This window comes from Lepidochelys kempii, chromosome 8 (assembly GCF_965140285.1).
Source record: "Lepidochelys kempii isolate rLepKem1 chromosome 8, rLepKem1.hap1, whole genome shotgun sequence".
In the NCBI taxonomy this organism is placed as follows: Eukaryota; Metazoa; Chordata; order Testudines; family Cheloniidae; genus Lepidochelys; species Lepidochelys kempii.
The window spans coordinates 88,225,145-88,234,055 of record NC_136387.1 but is presented as its reverse complement, the minus strand read 5'-3'; the positions used below and the strand labels follow the sequence as shown (position 1 = coordinate 88,234,055).

Here is an 8,911-nt window from a genome sequence, read left to right as displayed (position 1 = left end):
CAGTTACCATCCTTAACTAGGGAAATCAGATTTTTGAAGTGGAAAACCAGGGCAGTTGCCATGGTAGATTGTGGGTGGAAAGGCCAGAGCTCTGCCTGGGCATTAAAAGGCACCTCTGACACTCCCTTCCAGAGCTAGCCATGTGCCCCTCTTCCAGAAGAGAAACCAGGACTATTACCGTAAAGGATGAAGTGGGGAAAAAACAGTCCTTACATCTCAGTGCTTCCTTTAGTCAGGGCTTCCACAGTCTCAGTCCCACCTCTTGCAGGCTTTGCTCCCTTTTTAATTTACTCCAACCTTATTTCCTTATTGCTTCTCTGAGTTTCTGTCTCCCTAAGTTCTCGGTGCTTCATCTTCTCTCTCTGTTCCCTGCTCCCTATGCTTTCTCTCTTCCTCCAGCCAGCATTACCTACACAGCTTTCCTCTTCTCTTGTATCAGCTCTCCCTCAAGCTTCTTCTCAGTCTCCCACTTACCTTCCTCCAATGTCTTTTCCTTGCTCGTTCTCTCCCCACCTCTATCGCAGGGTTACCAAAAGAGAAGGGGGAGATCTTGCCAGGGGAAAGGGGTACCTGAAAGTAAAAAAGGAGCTGTTGTGGGGGAGGGGCGGAAATTAGAAGAGAAAAAGCTGGAGCAGGTTGGAGGCCAGAAATGGAGGCCCTAGGGCAGAGGGAAGGAATCTAAAAATATGCCTGGAGTCCAACAATAGACGGACTGGGAGTGAGGGGTGCAGGAAAATGACCTAAACTGAAGATAGGAGACAGAAATAGACCTACTCTGTAGCAGGCAGGAAATGATGTCAGAGTGCACAGCTGAGACATGACCCGCAGAAACTCCAAAGCAGCACACAAGGCCAATGACGCAGCCATATCTTCCAGTATTCACTCAGCAGAAACTGAAACTAACCTAACCAGGAGGGCAAGACAGGTCCCATAAACTGGAAAGTTCCCAGTAACCCAGCTCTCCCTGACTGTAACCATAATGCTGGCTAGCAAAGTGTTGGATCTGCGAGATCAGCATTCTGACCCTGAACCAGAAAAGCACATGCTTAAACATTAAGTGCTTTTGTGGATTAATGCCAGAGCATTCAGCACCTTGCAGCATTGAGCCCTTAGTGTGTATTTGTGGGCATAGACAATTTTTGGCTTACTAAGCCTATTTAAGTCCTGATTTTTAGGAGTCAAGGGCCAGCTTCTGCATAGTTACTTTGACTTAAATGGAGCTATGCCCATTTATATCAGCTGAGAATCTGGCCCCTACTTTCTAGTTCAGCCGCTTCACAAGAATGGTGTTATATTACATGCGACTGGTAACCTCTCTTCTGATGTTAATGAATACTAATAGTAACACTTACAATGGCATTCTTCAAACATATGTTAAAAATGGGTATGCGACAATAACCAGGTTCCCAATAATGCTGTTTTGTGTTTCCTAAGCACCTTCTATCTGAGGTTCTCATACAGCTTTCACCAGCATTAATGAACCAAGTCTCACAACATCCCTGGGAGGTGTTCAAATGGGGAAACCGAGGCACAGAAACCAGATGTTTTTCTTTAAAGGTGCACTGGGCACCCCCAGCTCCTATTGCCAGTCAACAGCTACAGGGAAGTCAAGAGGAGCTGGGGGGGGGGGTACTTAGCACCTCTCCAAATGGAGCCATATGCATGCCAAAGTCCATGCAGCAGCAGAGGTGGATACAGAAACCGTGTCCCTCCCCGGCCTATGCCGTGTGACATCTGGGTGGCAGGTCACACACCCCGCCGCTGAAATGCGGCCCCCTTGCACAGCCAGGCAGCACAATGCAGGAGTTCAATGAACATCAGCTGGAAGGGACAGCGCGCTGCACGCGGGCAGCTACCCTTGGCTTTCCTAACCTGCTTACCAACAACTCCTATTGTCCCGGTGCCCCGCGAGCACTAAGCCCTGGCAACAGCTCGGCACAGCAGCCCCCTCCCCCACTCCAAGGGGGGAGAAATGTGCACCGACCAGAAAAACAGCTGAACCAGCCCCACAGAGGCTGCCGCGATGACCGGCGGCGCCCTGCCCCCGCAGACCCCGCCTCCCAACCCGCTTGCCCCGCCAATCGGCAGGAGGGGCGCCGCTGTCGTCCCGCGCCCGGCTTGCCGGCCCCATCCTCTGGCCGGCGGGGCCCGGGCAAAGGGGGCAAGTGGGCCGCGAAACTATATTTGCATGGCCCAATGGGGCGGCCGCATGCAAATGAGGAAGGAGACGGTTGGCTGGATGTTGGCAGGATAACCCCGGCCGAGGCCGCCTTTGTCCCTCAGAGGCTGCGGCGCTGCTGGCGGGTGCGGGCGGCGCGGCGGGGGCCGGGGTCGCAGCTGGGGCGGCGCAAGTTGGCGTGAGGGTCGCGGCAGGGCCCCCGCCGGTGTGTCGGGCGGGGCGGGGCGGGGCGCGCTGCGCTCCGGCTGCACTATGACTTTGGAGGAGCTGGCTGGAGAGCAGCAGGCGATGGGCAGGTACCGCGGCGCGGGGGGCTGCTCGCGGCGGGGGCGGGGGCGCGGGCGCGGGCGCTGCGGGGCTGCCTGTCAGCCGATCGCCGGGGCCGGGGCCGGGGCCGGGGCGGGCGCAGCGAGGACCCCGCCGCGGGGGGCTGACAGGAGCCTCGCGGCTTCTTCTTGCTGCTCTCAGGATGGAGACGGCGGGGAGCGCGCTGGAGGAAGTTCTCAGCAAAGCCCTGACTCAGAGGAGCGTCACCGTCGGGGTCTACGAGGCGGCCAAGCTGCTCAACGTGTAAGTGGGGAGGCCCGAGGCCCCCGGCTGCCTTCTGCTGTCTGGTAATCCCCTGCCCGCCCTCCCCCCGGGGGGCGAGGTGCCCCTGGGCGCAGCCTGCCGCCACTGCCGGTCTGTGCGGTGTGCTGGGGGCTAACCGCTTCCTCACACGCCCGCTGTGCGGGGAGCGCAGCGCTGTGCATGGACAGCGGGGCCGGGGGGGTACACCTGTGTGCATGGACAGAGGGGCCGGGGGGAGTACACCTGTGTGCATGGACAGCGCTGGGAGGAGTACACCTGTGTGCATGGACAGCGGGGCCGGGGGGGGGTACACCTGTGTGCATGGACAGCGGGGCCGGGGGGAGTACACCTGTGTGCATGGACAGCGCTGGGAGGAGTACACCTGTGTGCATGGACAGCGGGGCCGGGGGGGGGTACACCTGTGTGCATGGACAGAGGGGCCGGGGGGGAGTACACCTGTGTGCATGGACAGAGGGGCCGGGGGGGAGTACACCTGTGTGCATGGACAGCGGGGCCGGGGGGAGTACACCTGTGTGCATGGACAGCGCTGGGAGGAGTACACCTGTGTGCATGGACAGCGGGGCCGGGGGGGGGTACACCTGTGTGCATGGACAGCGGGGCCGGGGGGAGTACACCTGTGTGCATGGACAGCGCTGGGAGGAGTACACCTGTGTGCATGGACAGCGGGGCCGGGGGGGGGTACACCTGTGTGCATGGACAGCGCTGGGGGGAGTACACCTGTGTGCATGGACAGAGGGGCCGGGGGGGAGTACACCTGTGTGCATGGACAGCGCGGCCGGGGGGAGTACACCTGTGTGCATGGACAGAGGGGCCGGGGGGGAGTACACCTGTGCATGGACAGAGGGGCCGGGGGGAGTACACCTGTGTGCATGGACAGCGGGGCCGGGGGGGAGTACACCTGTGTGCATGGACAGCGGGGCCGGGGGGGAGTACACCTGTGTGCATGGACAGAGGGGCCGGGGGGGAGTACACCTGTGTGCATGGACAGCGCTGGGGGCAGTATACCTGTGTGCATGGACAGCGGGGCCGGGGGCAGTATACCTGTGTGCATGGACAGCGGGGCCGGGGGGAGTACACCTGTGTGCATGGACAGCGCTGGGAGGAGTACACCTGTGTGCATGGACAGCGGGGCCGGGGGGGAGTACACCTGTGTGCATGGACAGAGGGGCCGGGGGGGAGTACACCTGTGTGCATGGACAGCGCGGCCGGGGGGAGTACACCTGTGTGCATGGACAGCGGGGCCGGGGGGGAGTACACCTGTGTGCATGGACAGCGGGGCCGGGGGGAGTACACCTGTGTGCATGGACAGAGGGGCCGGGGGGGAGTACACCTGTGTGCATGGACAGAGGGGCTGGGGGGGAGTACACCTGTGTGCATGGACAGAGGGGCCGGGGGGGAGTACACCTGTGTGCATGGACAGAGGGGCCGGGGGGGAGTACACCTGTGTGCATGGACAGCGGGGCCGGGGGGAGTACACCTGTGTGCATGGACAGCGCTGGGAGGAGTACACCTGTGTGCATGGACAGAGGGGCCGGGGGGGGAGTACACCTGTGTGCATGGACAGCAGGGCTGGGGGAAGTACACCTATGCACATGTACAGTGCTGGGGGAAGAACACTTCTGTGCATGTACAGTGGGGCTTGGGGGAAGTACACCTGTGTGCATGTAAAGCAGATAAATAGGGACGCATCGGTATGTACTGCAGGTATGTACTGTGTGTACACAGGTCTCCCCTTGTGAACATACGTGTGCATTTGATTACTCATGGCTCAGACACACACCATCAGCCTACCTAGTAGCTTCTGCATGTGTATAAACTGAGACATTGTTTGTTTCATCGGTATGTGTCTCTGTTAAATATGTAATTGTGTGTTAGCTGTGACTAATTAGGCTGTATTGTTTCATCCTTGCAGGGATCCGGATAATGTGGTGCTTTGTTTGCTAGCTGCAGATGAGGAGGATGATCGGGATGTTGCTTTGCAAATCCACTTCACCCTGATCCAGGCTTTCTGCTGTGAGAATGACATTAACATCCTGCGAGTGAGCAACCCAGGCCGGCTGGCTGAGCTGCTGCTTCTGGGGCCAAGTGGGGGAGCTGAGCAGCCTGCAGACCTGCACTGTGTGCTTGTCACAGTAAGTGACCATCCTATCCTCCCTCCCCAGTAGCAGGAGTACAAAAGACTCACTGGCACAGAGCTCCCTTGCTGCAGCTTAAGCTGGGTCTCTGAGTCCTGTTTCTTACCTGATTACAGTTGGGTTTACTTTAGAGAGAACCTAAAATATGCCCTTGGATAAGATATTGAACACATGGAGTTTGGGATCTGGGGTTCTGGCCATTATATATTCAAATCTGGGTTTGGATTTACACCCTCCACCCCCAGATCTGGGAGTACTCAGATCTGGGACTTGGATCAGGCCTATCTTTAACTTACTATGGGGAATGACATGCCCTTTTCCCTACTTAGTTATTTCCTGTACTAAGGACATTGCATCAGAGCTGTTCCTGATTTGATCATAAAGATTTTCCCCATATGGGCATGTTCAAACATGTTAAAGATCCTGCCAGCAGCAGAGAGATCCCCATGAGTCACCTTGCTACAGCAGCCTCTTCTATTTGTCTTTCCTTATTACAAATTGGCTCAGAGTAGAGATTAGATAGCACAGGTTAGTTGCTTTTAGAGGGAGCTCTTAGAGTGGGAAGAAATTTTCATTAAAGGTTTTGGCAAGTCTGAACACTAGTAATAATTTCTTAACTCTAGCCCATGGTCAAAAATTGTTGTGTACATTTCTCTGGAGAAAAATAGGGAAATAATTCAACTCAATTGAAATTCATCTGCTCTTCAGAGACAGAGCAGGAAATGGGTCAATAATTTTCAGCTTAAAAAGTAGAGGAAGTTTATATGCATGCAGTTCTTTATTTTAATATTTTTCCCGATGCTAAAAATAGTCCTCAAAACACTTGTTAAGTATTTCCATTATGCCCATACTGCAGAAGAAACATGAAAGGAATCTTAAGTGGTTTTGTTTGCTTTGCTGTTATACGTTTATATGCAATAGTGTAGGTGCAGTATAATGTTAAAGCTATTTTCTACAACCTCTCTACAATATCCTGACACTCTTGTTATGGTCCATCATATATAATCTTGCATTTTCAAATAAGAAGCCAGATCGTTAATGTTTGTGTGTGGTTTTCAGCATGATTAACACTAGAATGAAACAAAATTTCAAGACATCAAGAAAATGCCAGTACGTAAAATAGGAATGTATTTAAAATGCTCTGACCACTAGACCACACCTCCACCACAGCCAAATTCTGAACCCCTTACTCAGCTTTTAGATGTTGAATCCCTATTGCAATGCAGTTATGTATATAGCATATGATTTCACAAAACCGCTAAGGGACTTGAGGAGACTATTTGTATCAAACTAAAATCTGAGTTCAAGGATCCAGTTTAGCTTTGCATTTGGATATTAGTTAGGAGCACCATCTTTTTGCACTAGTGAGTTAAGACCATTCAGTTTTATTTTGAAACAACTATTTTTTTTCCAGAATCCCCATGCATCTCAATGGAAGGATCCAGCACTGAGTCAGCTGATTTGCTTTTGCCGGGAAAGTCGCTACATGGATCAGTGGGTCCCAGTGATTAATCTCCCTGAGCGATGATGGTATTTGGATGAAAACTAATTGAACAAAATTGCACTGAAATTTTGAAATACTTTAGTGGTTGGTCAGGAAGTAAATCCCTATACCTGATGAAAGGATTACAAACAACTGATGTCAAGTGGGTAGACTGAGATTGAAGAACATGATGTGTGGGACTGAAGGAAGTTGACTTTGTAGCCAAAAAGTTAAGGAAATGAAAAAAGAACCTGTGCTGAAAGAGTTGTAAGCAAGTGTGTCACAAAGGAACTAAAAACCAGGCAGGAAGATTTAAGAAGCTGCATGGTTGAGTTATTTCAAAATGCACCAAACACGTTGAAGTTTTAAAAGTGCAACTAGTAGTTTCTGGTTTAAAACGCCTTTAACGCGAAAGAGCAAAAAGGTTAATCAAAACTTTTTAAAAAATGTATTGTATTTTGGGATGTTGATGCTCAAGGTTTTATTCTAAGATATACTAAGTTATTTTATGATATTGACAAAGATTTTATTTATGCTATGAACTTCAGAACCAGAATACCCTTAAGCAACTGATATACAACTACACCACTTGTTTTAATAAAATAAAATATTAAAACAGCTACATTAATATAATTTGTTTGAAACTGGATGGTGTTTATTTTACTGAAATAAAAATTTTAAAACCTCAAAAATCCTCGTGTTAGCTTTTTACTTTCTTGCCAGATTCAATACTGTGCAATGCTAAGGGCTGATTCTGCAGCTACAGTTCATTTTAGCAGATAGGTGTTTTATATACTCAGAAGTTACAGGACCAAGCCTGAAAGTGGGATGTGGGTTTAATTCCTAAACGCTGTCATGGTTTTAAAAAAATAAGAGTACATGGGTGAGAGTGGGGCCTGCTACGTATTATTCAAGCACTTCAAAAGCACCTAAGTGACTTAGGAGCCCTGGTCCTATTGAAAGTCAATGAGTTAGGTGCTTTTGAGAATTGTAGAGCAAGGTTCCTACGCTGAAAAGCAATTCATGTCTTAGTCCATGAACCGCTTAGCAACTCCTACCTCCTTTGTATTTGAGAAGGGTAACAAGGTACCTGCACTAATGAGTCAGTAAAACCCACTTAAGACTTTCCCTGCTGGATCAACACCTGTTAATGGGGTGGGGAGATTCAGACAAACACTACCAGTTCTGTTACAAGGAATCTATGCTTAGATGGTATGGAGCAGCCACCACAATCAAAGACAGACAAAAGAGGAGTAGGGGTGGGTGGGTTAGCCATTAGAATCTCTCCATCAGCAACATGCACCCATATTCCTTACAGCCCAGCTATACAGGACCCGATGAAGAAGGCCTTACAGGCCAAGAACGAATTTAGAGGCTAATCCATCTTTGGCCAGGGTCATTGCCAATACATCAACTTCACTGTAGGCCCAGAAACCCTGGAAGGACTGTCATTTTAGCATTCCTAGCTGGGAAGACTCTCCTCATGCTCTATATGCTTCTTCTACCTGGTTTCAGGCCTAGTTACACTTGACCTCTGTTTGGACAGCAGGATACATACTTCAGACACATGGCCTGGAGGTTACATAGGCAGCCAGTATAACCCTGCAAATGGCATTCTTTCTGAAGCAAGCCTTGTGTCCAGATTAACTGCACGTAAAAGAAGACTGACAGACAAGAAAACTGGGCCTGACAGGCAATCCACAGAGACCAACCAAATCCTGCCCTCATTTACACCTCTGGGTTCTCCCAATGACCAGACTGAGTTTGCACCTTGTTTAAGGCAGGGCAGAATATGGCCAATTTTAGTATGGTTCTAGGAAACAGACTAATTGTAGGGCCAAACTACGAAATACAAAAGTGTTATATGCTGGTTCATATTCTATTAGGGTCAGTGTTTGGTAGGAGACATCTGACATGTAACTTTAGAACCTGTTTGTAGCACTTGCTTTCTCAGAGTGTGAGAATCTTGCACTATAAGACAGCTGTTTTTAGCTAATTGCAAACTTGAGCCCTGATCTGGCAAATGTCCTTACACGCATACTTTACTCCCAGAAATGGGACTCCTCCCAAGATTAAAGATAAATACATGTGTAAATTTTTGAAGGATTAAGGCCTCTGTGGGTTAACTTGCCCCATTTATATCCCTTCTGATTACTGCTGCAAAGAGTATACTTTCTCCATGTCTCAGAGAAGCTCCCTATAAACATCTGCAAAGCTACCTCATAATCTACTTTCAAATCCCTCCTCAAAACTCTCCTTTGTTCTGATACCTACAAAAAACTTCACAATATGGAGACCATAGGTGTTCTGAGACAACTATCTGTCTTGCTAATGAATATTTTCTCATTGTTTCCTTGTGCTTCTCATCTGTTGTCTCATCTTCTACTTTTATTGTAAGTCCTTTTGGAGCAGGGACTATCTTTTTGTTCCGTGTTTGTCCAGCGCCTAGAAAAACAGGGTTGTGGGCCATGACTAGTGCGAATGGCTACAGTGATACAAATAATAAAGTTAAAAGGAAATGTT

The 8,911-nt window shown here is 50.2% G+C and overlaps 1 protein-coding gene and 1 long non-coding RNA gene across 4 annotated transcripts; one reads left to right on the top strand and one right to left on the bottom strand.

Annotated features, from left to right (window-relative positions):
* Positions 1–382: 382 nt before the first annotated feature.
* On the bottom strand, positions 383–2,130 carry LOC140916184 (uncharacterized). The gene is made up of 2 exons (XR_012160449.1): positions 1,881–2,130; positions 383–570 (listed from the first exon to the last, which is right to left on the bottom strand). It is a non-coding gene; the product is annotated as an uncharacterized LOC140916184 (long non-coding RNA).
* Positions 2,131–2,154: 24 nt separating this feature from the next.
* On the top strand, positions 2,155–8,911 carry GADD45A (growth arrest and DNA damage inducible alpha). Of its 3 annotated transcripts, none has more exons than XM_073357400.2 (4): positions 2,155–2,304; positions 2,648–2,749; positions 4,683–4,902; positions 6,320–8,911. In XM_073357400.2, exons 2-4 carry the CDS (start codon positions 2,649–2,651, stop codon positions 6,431–6,433), a joined length of 435 nt encoding a protein of 144 aa, XP_073213501.1. In that variant the 5' UTR covers positions 2,155–2,304; position 2,648; the 3' UTR covers positions 6,434–8,911. The 3 variants fall into 3 exon arrangements, with proteins under 3 accessions (XP_073213501.1, XP_073213499.1, XP_073213500.1); XM_073357398.2 differs by lacking the exon at positions 2,155–2,304 and adding an exon at positions 2,323–2,475; XM_073357399.2 differs by lacking the exon at positions 2,155–2,304 and adding an exon at positions 2,372–2,471.